Genomic DNA, 16,584 nt, shown 5'->3' on the forward strand with positions numbered 1-16,584 from the left:
GTGGAATGACTAGAATCCATACGCGAAAACAAAACAAACAACCCTGTCCTTATCTCTTGCCATACATAAACATAACTGGAAATGGATCACAGAATTTAAGGAGTTAAAGCAAAAAGACTTCTGGAGGTAAACTGAGGAGAAAATCTTTATGAACTTGAGGTAGGCAAAGATTTCTTAGGAAGAATGTAAAAGGCATGAATCATAAAAGCAAGAAAATGGATAGAATGGAATTCATCAAACTTTTAAAAGTCTTCTTTAAAGATAACTTTAAGAAAATAAAGAGGCAAGCCATAGACTGGGAGAAATATAATATATTCAAAGACTTATATCCAGAATATGTGAAGAAGTCTTACAGCCAATAATCAGAAGACAACTCAAAAATTGGGTCAAGGGGTGCGTGGGTGGCTCAGTCAGTTAAGTCTACCTTCAGCTCAGGTCATTACCCCAGGACCCTGAGATAGAGCCCCATGTTGGGCTTCTGGCTCAGTGGAGAGCCTGCTTCTCCCTCTCCCTCTCCTCCCTGCCCACCCCCCAGCTCATGTTCTCTCTCTCTCTGTCAAATAAATAAAAAAAATATTTTTTAAAAATGGGTCAAAAGTTTGGAATAGATGCTTCACAATATAAGATACTAAAAGGACTAGAAAGCACATGAAAAAAAAGGCACATCATCATTAGTCATCAGTGAATTGCAAATAAAGCCACAATGAGATATCACTATACATCCACTAAAATGGCTAAAATGCAAAATACTGACCATATCAGGTTAGCTAACAAGGATGTTGAGTAACTGGAACTTTGATGCATTGCTGATGGAAATGTAAATTAGTACAGTCACTTCTGGAAAACAGTCTGACAATTTCTTATTAAACATACACTTATCATACAACTATGAAACTTCATTCTAGGCATTCACCCCAGAGAAATGAAAGCACACGCCCCAAAATTTGTCCCTAGCAGCTTTTTAAATAGCATCCCCAAACTGGAAACAAGCCAAATGTTCACTAGCAGGTGAATAAATACATCGTGATACATCCATAAAATGGAATACTATTCAATGATAAAATGTGACAAATTATTAATACAAAAAGCAACAGGGGGAAATCTCAAAATCATTAAACTAGGTGGAAGAAGACAGACAAAGCCTACATGTATGATTTCACTGATATGAAACTCTAAAAAAGATAAATCCAGTCTACTGGAATAAAAAGATTAGCTGCTACTTAGGGACTATGGTAGGGGCTGAAAATCAACTGGAAGGAGCACAAGGGACAGGACAATAGAACTGTTCTATATCTAGACTGTGGTAGCCAATATATGGCCATATTATGCGATTATCTACTTTGTCGAAATGCACACTTTAAAGGTGTATATTTTATACTAATAATGAAGCCGCAGAAAGACAAATTAAGAAAACAATTCCATTTATAATTGTACCAAAAAGAATAAAATAACGAGGAATAAACTTAACCAAGGAGGTGAAAGATCTGTACTCTGAAAAGTATAAAACTAATGAAAGAAATTGAAGAGGACACAAACAAATGGAAAAATATTCCAAGCTTATGGATTGGAAGAACAAATATGGTTAAGCTGTCCTTACTACCCAAAGCCCTCCACACATTTAATGCAATCCCTATCAAAATACTGACAGCATTTTTCACAGAACTAGAACAAAGAGTCCTAAAATGTGACAGAAGCACAAAAGATCCTGAAAGCCAAAGCAATCTTGAGAAAGAAAAACAAAACTAGAAGTATCACAATTCCGGATTTCAAATTATACTACAAAGCTGCAGTCATCAAAACAGTATGGGGGTGGCACAAAAACAGACATACCTAGCAACAGAACAGAGTACAGAGCCCAGAAATAACCCCATGATTACATGGTCAATTCATCTTCGACAAAGGCACAAGAAAGGAACAAGAATATGCAATGGGAAAGAGGCAATCGCTTCAAAAAATGGTGTTGGCAAAACTGAACCACTTTCTTAGACCATACACCAAAATAAATTCAAAATGGACTAAAGACCTAAGTGTGAGACCTGAAACCATAAAAATCCTAGAAGAGAGCGCAGGTAGTAATTTCTCTGGAATTGGCTGTAGCAACTTTTCTCTAGATAGGTCTCCTGAGGCAAGGGAAATAAAAGCAAAAATAAACTATGGGGACTGTGCCAAAATAAAAGTCTTCTGCGCAGCGAAGGAAAGAATCAACAAAACTAAAAGGCTAACTACTGAATGGGTGAAGATATTTGCAAATGGCATATCTGATAAAGGGTTAGTATCCAAAATATATAAGGAAGTTATAAAATTCAATACCCAAAAAACCAAATAATCCAATTAAAATGGGCAGAGGACATGGACAGACATTTCTCCAAAGAAGACATGCAGATGGCCAACAGACACATGAAAAGATGCTCAACATCACCCATCATCAGGGAAAATACAAATCAAAACCACAATAAGCTATCACCTCACACCTGTCAGAATGGCTAAAATCAACACCAGAAGAAACAACAGGTGTTGGTGAGGATGTGGAGAAAAAGGAACCCTCTTGCACTGTTGGTGGGAATGCAAATTGGTACAGCCATCGTGAAAAACTATATGGAGGCTCCTCAAAAAGTTAAAAATAGAACTACCCTAAGATCCAGCAATTGCACTACTAGGTATTTACCAAAAGGACACGAAAATACGAATTCAAAGTGATACACGCACCCCTTTGTTTATAGCAGCATTATATGCAATAGCCAAGGTATGAAAGCAGCCCAAGTGTCCATCAACTGATCAATGGATAAAGAAGATGTATGTGTGTGTGTGTGTGTGTGTGTGTGTGTGTGTAATGGCATATTATTCAGCCATAAAAAAGAATGAAATCTTGCCATTTGCAGTGACATGGATGGAGCTGAAGAGTATTATGCTAAGTGAAATAAGTCAGAGAAAGACAAATACCATATGGTCTCACTCATGTGGAATTCAAAAAACAAAACAAATGAGCAAAGGAAAAAAAAGAGAGAAAGAGACAAATGAAGAAACAGACTGCTAACTACAGAGAACAAACTGATGGTCACCAGAGGGGAGGTGGGTTGGGGGGGGATGGGTGGAACAGGTGATGGGGATTAAGGAGGGCGCTTGTCGTGATGAGTACCAGGTCATGTGTGGAATGGTTAAATCACTGTACTGCATACCTGAAAGTAATATAATACTGTATGTTAACCATATTAATAAAATTAAAACAATTTTTAAGGTATATATTTTATTGTATATAAATAATACCTCAATACAGGTTTTTTTTTTTTTTTGCAGCATTTGCCTGATGTTATGAACCAAAATGTGTCCTCTAAAATTCTTAGGTTGAAACCTTAACCTCCAACGTGACTGTATTTGGAGATAGGACCTTGAGGGAGGTAATTAAGGTTACATGCGGCCATAAGGGCCAAGAGGACTGGTGTTCTTATAAAAAAGAGGAAGATACCATTGAGTTCTCCACAAGCACACAGAGAAGACACCGTGTGAGGACATAGTGAGAACGCAGCCATCCACAAGCCATGAAAAGAGGTCTCACAGAAACCAGCCCTAAAGGCACCTTGATCTTAGGCTTCTAGCTCTCAGAACCGTGAGAAAATAAATACCTGTTTCAGCTACCCAGCCCGTGATATTTTGTTACGATAGCCGAACAGAGTAACACAACCGAGCATCAAGCACAAGACGATATAAACCCCATCATTCCTTCCTCATCATACTATTCTTGGGCCTATTATATCCTTAGCCCACGAAGCTTTTCTAGAATACACATTGAGAGGTCAGAAGGTGTTGTAATTCCATAAAAGGTCTTCACCAACAGGTAGCCAACATATCAGAGAGCTGGTTTACATGTTAGACCCTAAGTGATGATGGGAACACGACTTTTAGGTCTGTAAGAGCAAACACTGAAACCAGACAGACATTCTTGGGGCAAGTGAGAGGGGGGAGGTCATCACAGCATCTCGGTCACATCCCAGCTGTGGGTCAGATCTGATACTCGTGAAAGGACTGCTTCCTCTCGGCTTTTCATGGAGCCTCACTTGGCACTGGCACCAAAACCAGGGGTTGTGGGCTTCTCTTTTTTTTTTTCTCTACCATCTCATTTATAAAATGAATTTCTGCAACCAGTGATTCCATTGGTTCTCATCTTTCCACTGATTATGGTTCAGTTATCGAGAGCAATAATTTTTAGCAGACAAACTATAATCCACCCTTCTCCTTTAAAGCTATCTGAGGGGAATTCAAATCTGGTTATAAGAAAGGCTTCTAAAGGGAGGTGAGCCTTTATTCTAACCTTGGCTTATTGAGAAGATCTGTCACAGTCAATGCCTGACCTTTGTATCTCCCTTGAAAGGTTTCTCTTCCAGGAAAACCAAAGGGCAAAAACTAAGCCAGACGTGGTCACTCCTGATATCAGCCCTGACCATCAGAGTCGATTCACGAAGAATTCGTTAGAGTACAAAAGGACAGGGGCCGGTGGCAAGGACCAAAGACTGATGACAAAAACTCATACCATGTTAGTGCTGCAAGGGGTCTGAGAGATATCCTCAAGGTTTCTTAGAGTCTTTCTCACCCCATGTCCCACCTGTCTGCAAATCCTGTCAATTCCACTTAAAACAATTCAGAATCTGACCATCATTCACCATCTTCGCTGCCATCATGTTGGTCTAAGCCAGCACATCTCTCACCTGTGATGCCTCCTCGCAGACGCCCTAGCTTCATCCTGAGTCCCCTCCGGCTCTTAGCGTGGCAGCTGCTTGGGTGACCCACCCACACCCGAAGTCAGCTCCCATCACTCCCATCTCCCTAGCCCTTTACAGCAGACAGCAAGGCCCTCAGCTGTCAGGCCTCCATGACGTCCCTGACATCAGCCCCTGCTGCCCTCCCCTTGCTCATGTGCTCCTTGCCGCACTGGCCTCCTTGCTGCACCTTGAACTTTTGGACAGGCAGGGCCTCTGCATCTGGTATTCCTCCTGCTTGGAATGTGCTTTGAACCAGCCACATGGTTCATTCCCTACTTCCTTCAGGCCTCGGCTCGAAGGTTCCCTTTCCCATGGAGGCCTTCTCTGACCATCTGATTTAAAAAAGCAACATTCCCCATCCCGTCCTGAGGGTCCTTAACGCCCCTTCCTGCTTTATCTTTCTCCCTTTCTTTCCCTAGTTTCTCCCCAGCGCTCTCTCTCCCTGGCGCATATGGCCAGCTGACCTTCTTTCTAATTTTCATTCTTTACCCTCCCCCCACACCAGAAAGGAAGCTCCAAGAAGGGAAAACTCGGTCTGTCTGGCATGTGCTGGATGCTCAGTAGTTTCCTGCTGCATAAACGGTGCAAAGCTGCTCCGTCTACAGATGAGAAGTTAAAGGGAAGAAGTGACTGCTCTTGCAGTGTGCATTCTCCGCTGCTCACCCTCTTCCTGACCTCCCGGGCTTGCATGGGCAGAGCCAGAGAAAGGCCTGCAGACCAAGCATGTCCTCCTACACATGTGCCCTGTAACCCTGGGCCAGGGTTAGAGGCCAACTAGGGACGAGCGGCAGGCAGGGGCCTCGACGCAGTGGTGTCTGAGCTCTGCCCCTCCCTCCCTCCTCCCAAGAGCTACACCCTCCAGCAGGGCTTCTCACCAGTGCACTGACCAAACTGGTACAGCATGACAAGATAGTGATTCTCTCGGCCCTCAGGCCACCCATGCAGGGCCTTGAGCAAGCCCAGAGTCTCGTCTACTGACTCCGGTACCTGAGACAACATTGCCGTTGTCCTGTGTGTGCTGTGATGCCACAGGACTGGGAAGCACTGCTTTAGCCTTCCTCCAAGCAGCCTTCCCCCTCTACTCCTTCCACCGTCTTCTCCCACCTTCTTATTTTCCTCTCGCTCAATTCCTGAAGCCACAGGATCTTTTCCGCTGCTGCAGAGACCAGTGCGTGAGCTATGGCCTGACAGAATTTATTCCCACAATGAGTGACAGTACATTGAGAACTCCAGTGCATGCCGTATTAGAAGGTGTGAAATGCCCTTCCTTAAACAGAAAAGCCTGCTCACAGATGGTGAAAATACTTTGGTGGCCACTGTCCCTCTGAAAATGCTATTCTGGGGTAAAACTAAGTTCCTCCTCTTTGAAACATGAAAACAGGTATTGCAGAATGATGCTCTTCAGGCAGAAATGATGTCCAATAGGCTGTTGGACAAAGATGCTCGTAGTAAACCCTTCGTCTATATTATGTATCTTAATCTTCTGAATATAATTCCATCACCAGCCAGAACAGGATCTGGAACTCCTCAACCTTCCAAAGCACTCTTAAGTTACTAAGAGGACCTTCTGTCCCGATTTCGAAACAGAGGGGATTTAATGAAAGCTACCTGAGGAATTTAATTTCCTCTTTATATTCCAGTCCATTGCAAGGAAGAAGGTCTTGAATGTTCTTTTAAAAATCACTAAAAGGAACTAGAAAACAGAACCTAAAAACCTAGAGAAAGCATTTGTTTTCCTACTATTTAATCAGCCGTGGCTAATCGTACATATGTACAATTGTAAAAAACACAAGTAATGTGTTAATACACTTACTAGGTCACTTTCCTCACAATGTCCCAACTGCTTTCTTAGTAATGTTCTCCATAGATCTCATCCAGAAGGAGTAATATTTACACTGGAGTATCCTGGCTGGCCATGTGTGTTAGATGATTGCATTTTCATCTGCTTATATCTCAGTTCAATTTTCTTAGTCATCTAGAAACTGATTCAAAGATCAAAACCAGGGCTGGGACTATGGTAAGGGAAGCAAATCAGGTAAGCCACAACATTTTTTTTTAAGATTTATTTTTATTTGAGATAAAGAGCGAGAGCACAAGCAGGGGGCAGAGGGAGAGGGAGAAGCATGCTCCCCACCAAGCAGGGAGCCCAACGCAGGGCTCTTTGATCCCAGGACCCTGGGATCATGACCTGAGCTGAAGGCAGACACTCAACCGCCTACAAGACTGAGCCATGCAGGTGCCCCTAGGCCACAACATTTAAGGAAGTCCTCACTCTCGCATGCTGACCCTGCACTTGGGGGCCTCCTTAAATTTTGCATGCTAGCCTCCTCACTCCTAAGGAGGCATGCACACTCTGGGTCATGCAAGTGACTTATGTCACCAATCTGGATGCTGGGGTCAGATAACACTTGGGTCAGGGATGTTTACCTTTTCCAGGCAAGAGACCTAGATTCCAGTCTCTTCCTTGCCGCTTCTGCCACATTTCACCAAACTAAGACGCCACTGATTATACAAAACACCATCACTCTGTGTACCACTAAGAAAAACACGCTGCCCATTGAACTATAACATAATGGTCTAATGCCAGTCCTATAAGATGCACGAATTGGTCCCACTAGCCTCTTGCAGCTTTGAATTTTTTCATCTATGCTGATAGATTAGGCAATTTCTCCTTCCTTCAGTTTAGTTACTTGGCATGTGATTGGTAATCCTTCTGCATGCATCTCAATAAGAAAGCATAAATCTAGCTTTATATACTTGTGGGTATGTTTTCTTTACTGAACACCCTTGGCTGGTACTTTGCAAAAACAAACAAAACAAAGCTGAAATTGCGTCATCCACCAATGACAAATAGTTGCTCTATCAATATCAAATTTATGCCCCATTCTCTATTTCCTTGACTCTCTGTGTAACTGTGTAAACAATAACTTTTTTGTTTCAGTGCTGAATCATAGTGTAACCTTTTTGAAGTCATCGTAATCAGCAATTAAACTCAACCCATGGATTGACAACAATGCCCCCACCTCGACTGAAAAGTTGAAAATATCAGAAGTTAAACCTGAGTAAATACATCCACAGGTGATGACAACTACGTCACAATTACGGCCTGGCTGAGAGCAATTTATAAGGTGCCACGCCCTCCCACCCCCACCCCCACCCCCACCCCCACAAATGGTGGTCACAGATTCAGACTGGTAATCGACACACTCTCGGCTTTAATCCAGCACTGCCTCTACTTGGCTTTAGAGTAGGAAGCACGACGGGAAATACAAACGACAGTGTCTGCCATCTCGTGGGAAGGCTGGCAACTACCCAGGACGCAGAGTCTTGGCCTCCCCTCCCCACATGGGGGATGCACACGGTGGCTAGGGATGAGGTGCGTGGCTCCCTTGACCCAGAAAAGCCACTGCCCTGGTTTCCCAGTGGCTCGGCTAGGGCTCCAGCGCCACAGGCGCAGGGTCACGTGACAGCCCCAAGCTCTCCGGCTCCTGGTGCCGGCCCAGGAATCTAGACTTTCCCAGTAATCCAGACAGATCATCTACCCCAGGTGTAGAGCAATCCGCACTTATCTTAACTCCTTATGTTTCCAAGGGAAAGATGCTGTCAGGAGGAAAGTTGGCCACTGTCCTTCGGGCCCGTTAATGGGAAATGGTTCCAGGCCTAGCTCTCAGGCCCCACGGACTGAAAAGCACACCCTGATTCTAGGAGCATTAGAATGGGGCAGGGAACATCTCAGAAAAACTGAAGTGCTGCTTTTACCTTTTACGTACTGCTTTAACTGCCCACCCTAGCTGCCTCAACTGGAATGGGGGGAATAACTTACTACTTAGGGAATAGTCCCTTGGGTTCCCTTTCGGCTCACAGATCTAACTGTGAACCTATGACCTAAATGTGTGTGAGCTACTGAGAGTTTTCAGGTGGTCATGTGATTCCTTTCCTCCGAAGGCACACACGCCTCCCCGGGCGGCCTGGAAGCCCTGGGAGCTCAAGCCACAGAGCCGCTGGGCAGTCTGAGCCCCCAGGGTGCAGCCTGGGACCCAGCGCACTGTGCCTGGACAGCTCCAGGAACCTCTGAAATTGCAAATAATAAAGGTCATCACTTTGACGCCCTGGTATATGCCAGGCACTCTACATATGTTAGCTCGTTTAAGTGGCACCCTAACCCTGTAAGTACTACTCTTCCCATTTTGCAGATGAGGAAACATTGCTGGTAAGGGGCAGGGCTGGGATTGGAGCTCAGGGGGCCTGCTTCAGGATTCACGCTTTTAGCCACCACGCTCATCCCCGACTACAGCCACTGTGTCACGTGAAAACCAGCGCCACTAGTAAAGGTTACTTGATGCAAATAGTAACATTGGGCCACTTTAAAACAACACCCAGGGAATTCAGGAAAACAACACTTGTTGTTGGTCATTAGATGAGGATGAGATGTGAGGAGAGAGATGATTCTGTGATATGGCTTCAGAAACACCCGGGGCTCCGCAAATAAAAACAGGGTGACTACACCTCAGCATGGGCCACATACTGACAGAGACAATGCATTATGGGCTGCATTGGGTCCCCCCAAATTCCTATGATGAATTCCTCACGCCCCTCCCCCACCTCAGAATGCAACCATATTCTGGTAGCGCCTTTAAAGAGAAGCTCATTAGTGTGGATCCCAACCTAGAAGCGCTGGTGCCTTTACAAAAATAGATTAGGGGGGCGCCTGGGTGGCTCAGTCAGTTAAGCATCGGACTCTATTTTGTCTCAGGTCAGGATCCCAGGCTTGTGAGATCAAGCCCTGGGTTGGGCTCTGCGCTCAGCCAAAGTCTGCTTGAGAGTCTCTCTCTCCTTCTCCCTCTGCGCCCTCCCTGTCCACCTGCACCTGCTCTCACGCACGGGCTCACTCCCTCCCTCTCTCCCTCAAATAAATAAATCTTTAAAAAAATTTTTAAAGAGATTATAACACAGACACACAGAGGGAAGATCACGTGAAGATGCAGGGAAAAGATGGTGAGGGGGAGCAGAATATGCTACCCCAAAACATGCCTCTTTAGCATAAAGATTATTCTGAGCTGATTATTTTTTAAGGAACTGCAGACACAAAAGCAGCTCTGAAAACAGGGTAGCGGTTACCTTAAGGGAAATTTACATTAGAAAGGGATCTTGTACCGGGAAGAAAGCTACTACCAGAGATCACTTTTCCTCTGAAAGACTTATCTGCAGGGCAGGGCAACCTTTGTTGACCAAACATTCACTTTTCCTACCTTCCCTGGAATTGCCTTTTCCCCTTGGAAACCCCAGACCCCTTTCCCTTTCCTTAGCTCAGGATGATCTATAAGCTGCAATCATGTGGCTGCATTTTGACAAATTGCATTATCTTTGTGGGACTCCGGGATGTGCCTAAGTACGTGTACATAATTAAAACTCGTCTTTCTGCTGTAGATCTGTTTTTTATTTCAGGGGGCGGGGTCTCAACCAAGAACTTAGGATAGAGGGAAAATTACGGGTCCTCTTCTACAGTGCCATCTACAAGCCAAGGACAGAGACCCTCAGAAGAAATCAACCCTGCTGACATCTTGATCTAGGACTTCTGGCCTCCAGAACTGTAAGAAAATAAATTTGTGTTGTTTAAACCACCCAGCCTGTGGTACTCTGTCATGAAAGCCCAAGCAAACTAATACACAGTGCTCTGTATTTACTATACCATTTCCTCTTTCCGGACATAGGAAAACAACATTTTCTACCCTCCCTGCATTGGGGTGAGGTCCTCGTGACTAGTTGTGACTGAAGGACCATAAATAAAAGAAATATGCTTCATTCCTGGCCTGAGGCATTTAAGGGCAGGTGTTAATTACCCATGGTCTTTCTCTCCTCTTCCTCCACTGCCATGGGACCAGGGAGACAGTATGTTCTAGATAATGCAGTTCCAAGATGGCAGAGCTCCTGTCAGCCTGACTCCCTCAGTGACTGTGTGGAACAGGGTACTCTGTTAACCTGCTTTGGACATATAATACGAGAAATAAACTTTTTTTTTTTTTAAGCCACAAGTTTTCAGGGTTAATTTCTGACTGCAGCATAGCCTAGCCTCACCTCACACACAAATCCACCTTAGAAAGGATGGACTACCAAAAACCTATTTCAGGACCTCATGTGCCATCAGGTGAAACCATATTAAATTTCTGTTTTTGCAGGTAAAATGCTCACATATGAACGATTTCATTTGTTCACCCTCTAATTGTACATATTTGCAGAAACAACCTTAAAACCAACAAGTTCTACCACCTCTAGTTTACAAATCATACATGTGAGACTCATTCAGTTCCAGGTTTGCCAAAAGCCCAGAAACATGCTAGTGGAGGACCTGGACTCCAAACCAAAAATTATAATTCTTTTTGTGATGGCAAGTTGGCAATATCTATTAAAAAGTACATATCAAATGGTAACCATGCTCTTTTACCTAGCAACTCAACCCCTAGGATTTTTCGACCAGAAATAGCTGAACAGATGTGCAGAAATATATAAATAAGATACACTATGCTAGCACTATATGTGATTGTGAAAATTCAGAAATAATCTAAGTGCCCACTTAAAGGGAATTGGTTAATTATGGTTCATCCATCTGCACTCAAATCTACAGAGGTAAAAAAAATGGTTCAACTTTCTAGTCCACATGAAAAGATACCCAAGTCATATTACAGAAGCACACTGATAAAAAGTAGAAAAAGAAAAGTAAATTAGCACTCGTGAAAGATTTCTTAATCTCCATGGACTAAGGTGTATCAAGTACCTGACATCTGGTAGACACTTTTCGCCCTCCCAACCCTCTCTTGCATTTTGCTTGAATCATTGTAAATAAACCCAAGCAGGTGATCCAACTCTACCATGTACCAGCTGTGTGATCGCAGGCGGGAAGTTTCAGCTCTCACGCCGATAAAACTGAGAGAAATAATAGCACTTCCTTCGGAAGGTGTTGATAGGATTACATTAGACTAGGTACATAAGGGGCTTAGAAGGATGCTTGGCACATAACAAGTGCTTAGTAGATATTCACCATTATGGTAATGGTAATGATGATGATACTCATCTCTGGAACCGGAAGAAACAAGGTTTCTTGGAGTTTGTGTTGCATTTACTTCTGCTTTTTATCCCTTTTAAAAAAATTATCTAGTAAGAAAACATAATAAATCATTCTGCTATTTCCCTTCCTGAAATTAAATAAAAAGACAATGCTTTTTAAAGCAGTGCTTATCCCAATAAACTCTAGCAATGTTAGGTATTCTAATATTTAATGTGGCTTCTAAAGACAATTTCATTATTTAATTACCAAACTGATAAACTGCTTTTCTGGGGAGTTAATAATAGCGGAGTCATTCCCAGATAAATAAAGTACGTATCAGGGATAACAAAGTACCCCCCCTAGATGTGACCCCTTCTTCTGAGGGGTCAGCTTGGGGCTTCTCCTCTACTGATTTCTGTAACACTGTACTTAATGGCAAGGATCTTTCAAATGCACAGAAAGGACCTTTTATGTGACCACACTCTAACTTAAACAGGACTTTTCTACTTGGGGTCCTACCTAATGCATTCTAAATACTAACTCAACCAGCCAGGCTTATTTCCACACACCTTATGCCTGAAAGACCCGTGCGGCTCTATATGCTCTGTGGAGCCAAGTACCATGCAGAATGCAAACAACTAGAGGGCATTTGTAGGCTCTCTAAGCTTGGCAAACTGCTGCTGCGGTAGACCCCAGAATTAAAGGTTCTTCTTGAGCCTTTTGTAGCAGCTGAGTCCCAGCTTTTGTGTGGCTTGCCCGAAAGTTCCACAGCTGGTCAGTGATACAGCGAGGGCTGCAACCCGAGGACCGGCTTCCCGGTGAACGCTCTTTGCACTGCTGCTGGATTATCGTTATTCCGGTTTTGCCTCTTGGAAAACCAAAGAAAGTTAAAATAGCTCATTCAAGGTCAGAGGTGGCAGTCAGGCAGAACTGGCAATCCCAGCCGGCAGGTTATAAAATCCTAGAGGGAACATCCTCGCACCTCACCTAATCTCAAACTCCCGGTGTAAATGTTTCGGTTGACTGTCTCCCAACGCAGTTTAGAGGACGTTTCTCTTCTAGCTTAGTAGTAGGTGTGTAACTTCAGGTCCTGACACACGTGTCTGTTACCGGCAGAGTGGGCACACACGCCCCGTCCCCCCGTGCCCCCACCTGGAGGCGGGCAAAAGTTGCGGGGGGGGGGCGCAGATGCCCACTGTTGCGCTGCAGTGGTCGCGCAGCCCCAGCAAATCGCCGCTCGCCCATTCCAACTATTCAGCGACTTTTTCCCCTGGGGTTGGCAACTTGGAGACTGCAAACTAGTGTCAAATTGAGCCGGAAGCAGAATCGAGCAGGGCGTCTTGAGGGTACGGAAGAGCCTGTTGCAGATTTAAGACCGCTAGCCAAGCCTCATCGGGGACCCGCGACTACTTGATCCTGGTAACTAAGTGCACTCAGGTGACACTCGGACGCCCAGCAGAACGCCCACAAGTTCAGAGCGGCAGCTCGTGGGTGCAGCTTGCCCCTGGGACGAAACGCCCCTCCCTGAACTGCGGACTGTTCTCACCTGCACTTTCCTATGCCCCACGGCGTGAGAGCCTTCTTCGCACCCACGTTCCATCTCCCCCACAGGAGGCGGGTGGTTTAAACCTCACGCTCAGTCTGTGCGCCCAGCGAGCGCCGGCCGGGGAGCCGCACGCGCGGGTGAGAGCGGGTCCCCCGGATCGTAGAGTCCGGGACACCGAAGTGAGGGCACGGAGGCTTCCCGCCCCAGGCCGCCTACCCTTGCTTCCCCCTGCCCCTCCCCGCCCCCCTGGCTGGGGCTGGTGGTGGTTCGCTTCCCGAGCAGGGGAGAAGCTGCCGCAGGAAAGCAGGGGCACAGCGGCCGCGCAGAGAGGCGCGGGAAGCTCGAGGTGCAACAGGAGCAGGGGGACCTGGCCCGTCGCGGCACCAGCTCGGGGTAACGCCAGGAAGAGCGCCGTAGCCGCTACGCAGCGCCACGCACGAGCGGCCGGCTGCTGCTGGTGGGCGGCTGTTACCATTCGGAATTACAAGCCGGGCGGTTACACCAGGCACGCCAGGTGCTCGCGTCCTGGGAAGGAGGAAGGCAGTGGGGCACCAGGACACGCGGAGACCGGGGGGGGGGGTGGCGCAGGAGGGGAGAAGAAACATCCCTCCTCAGCCGCGCGGGTGTCCAAGAGGGGCTGTGGGGGACAGCTCTGGCCTGGTGCCTGCGCACCCAGCGCACCCAGCCCGCCCAGCCAGCTCGCCGCCGAGCCCGGGCGCCCGGGGTTGTAGGGAGGGCGGGGGAGGAGGCGGCCTCGGACGGCGGCCGGGCGCGGTGCCCGTGGGACGTGCGGACCCGGCGCGAGGGGCTCACCTGGCGGGCGCTCGGCCGGCCGCGCGTCTGCTCCATGCCTGCGGCGGGCACGGGGTTGCCGCACCCCGCGCCCCGCGCCTCGCGCCCACGGCAAGGGTCTGGTCGTTCCGAGGGACTCTGGCCGGGAGCCTGAGCCTCTTAGAGGCTTCACTCCCCAGGCACGTCCCGAGGCCGGCCGGTGCCTGGGTCCTAGCGCCCCTCCCGAGGTGTGGAGCCCCGACTTTGAGCCCGCTTAGCGCCCCCCTAACTACTCCGCTCCCCGCAAGGCCTCTCCTGCCCCTCGAGGGAAGCCGAGTCTCGCTAGAGCTGCCCAATCTGGTGCTGCTTGAGACTCGGGGTTTGGGCACCCAGCTTTCTCCTCATCGTGCCCACCTTTCTCCACTCTCTTCTGGCGTCTCTACCCTCGAGAAGGATCAGATTTGCCTCATTCCTCAATTCAAATTCGTATATGTTATTATTTTAAAGAGATTCTAAAGTAAGAGACATTAGTCATTATTAATACATACAATATAGCATATAAAAGATCATTCGCCCTCAAAGTGAAGGAGAATTTTTGTATTTATATGAATATGTAACCGATACCCTATTGTGTTTGTGTTGTGGGGGGTGGAGGGTGGGTAGGCTTATCCCTCAGTCTTAATTAGTGCAGACAATTTACACCTGTGGATCAAGCCAAGGGTGCTGCCACCCTTTCTGTTCCCCCACTCCCAAATGCGTTTGAAAAGCTGGAATTAAAGGTGTGGGCAGATACTGCTATGAAGCTTGCAGACATCTTTTTAAAGTAATAAATTGTATCTACTTAACTGCCTCAGCTGTAAATAACCCGGGCTTCTTGCTTGTGGTTATTATCACGCCTGCCCCATACCTGCCTCCTTCTGGGTGGGGGGATTTCTAACAAAGACCTGGAGAGCATTTGCAAAGACCTTTCCTTTCTCGGCTGCCCACAGGGCTGAGTCAGTCCAGTTAAACCAAGATCAACAACAGCAATCTTCTCCTGCTGACTTTCTCATCCAGACAGGATGATGAGATTTCTAATGACAGAAAAGGAAAACAAATAGTATGACACTAGTCCATAGGACATGGAGAGAGGCAAAGAGAAACATTATTATTTTGGTGTTAGCCATATTCTATAAAGGGCAACAGTAAGGCATGACAGCAATATGAATATAGCCTTTATAGTCTTTTTCTAAGGAGCTCAAAGTGTTTTCCCTCAAAAGCATTCCTCTCTGTGTGGACAGACTCTAATATGGTCACCGACTATCCCCATCTCCTGGTGCTCATGCATTTATGGAATACCCTCTCCTTGAGTGTGCGGGAGCCCGTGACTTGCTTCCTACCAGGAGCAAATGGTGACAGGATGTCATGTCAGTGATTATGTTACATAGCCTTGCTAAGAGACTCTCTCTTGCTGGCTTTGATAAAGCAGAGAGCCACGATGAGGAGGCCCATGTGGCAAGGAACTGAGGGTGCCTCTGGCCAAGAGCTGGTAAGAAACTGAGGCCCTTAGTCCAATGGACTAAAAGGAACTAAGTCTTGCCAGCAACAAGGAGAGCTTGAAAGACAACTCTTTCCTAGACAAACCTTGAGATGAGACTACAGCCCCAGCTAACACAGGGGACCCAGGGAAGCCATGATCACACTTCCGACCCACAGAAACTGAGAGCATGTGTGCTTTTTTAAGCCACTAAATCTCTGGTAACATGTTACGCACAATAGCAAAACTAATACACTTCCTCCTTCCACAGATGAAAAAAGGAGGCAAAAGGTAGAAGGGCTAACTAAGGTCATTTAAGTTGGCAGCAAAACCCCCCATTATGTCACAGTCATAGCCTTTCCAGGCCCTGTACAGACAAGGAAAAGCAAAACAGCAAAGACACCAGGAGGTGAGAGAGCAATTTCAGCCTGCGATTTGGTGGCGGTGGAGCAACAGAAGAACTTGAAGAAAGTCTGAGGCAAAAATAATCCAGCAGGTAAAAAGATGGTTTGAAAAGCTCAGGGTCAATTGACCCAAGCAAAAAATACACACGTTTTCAGAAAGAAAAGCAAATAAATTAAAAGAAAAACAAGAAAGAGAAAACTAGTAACAAAGAGACAAGGAAAAGCAAAGATAGTAAATCCTCTGAATCCTTTTTCTGATTTTCTATAAAAGAAAAACAAAGCCATACTTTCTCCTGCGAGGGTGGGGATTTTCCAGAAGAGCTGCTCAAGAAGTCCTAGCAGGCTATCTACACACAGCACATGCCCGTAGATTCTTGGGAATCGCATAAAATCAGATGGCATCTCGAAACTATTAGCCAGGGTTTGGAGGGTTTGCACCTACTTGTTAGATTTTAAGTGTCTTTGAAGTTTAAAAATTTTCTATTTCACCCCAGCTGTAATACAGCACAGTCGAGCCCAACACTTAAACTTCTGGACGTTTCCTGTCATGT

General features: G+C 46.1%; 1 protein-coding gene across 2 annotated transcripts in view; it reads right to left on the reverse strand.

The window, feature by feature from the left end:
* PDE8B (phosphodiesterase 8B) overlaps positions 1-15,405 on the reverse strand; it is a 248,116-nt gene extending 232,711 nt beyond the window's left edge. For both annotated transcript variants that reach the window (XM_045796423.2, XM_045796422.2), the window contains exon 1: positions 14,156-15,405. In XM_045796423.2, the coding sequence (XP_045652379.2) occupies positions 14,156-14,191 (36 nt within the window). In that variant the 5' untranslated portion in view covers positions 14,192-15,405. The remainder of the gene's footprint in view (positions 1-14,155) is intronic.
* Between the last annotated feature and the right edge of the window lie 1,179 nt (positions 15,406-16,584).

The sequence above is a fragment of the Ursus americanus genome, chromosome 5 (genome assembly GCF_024610735.1).
Source record: "Ursus americanus isolate L20-20 chromosome 5, mUrsAme1.1.p, whole genome shotgun sequence".
NCBI classification, from domain to species: Eukaryota; Metazoa; Chordata; class Mammalia; order Carnivora; family Ursidae; genus Ursus; species Ursus americanus.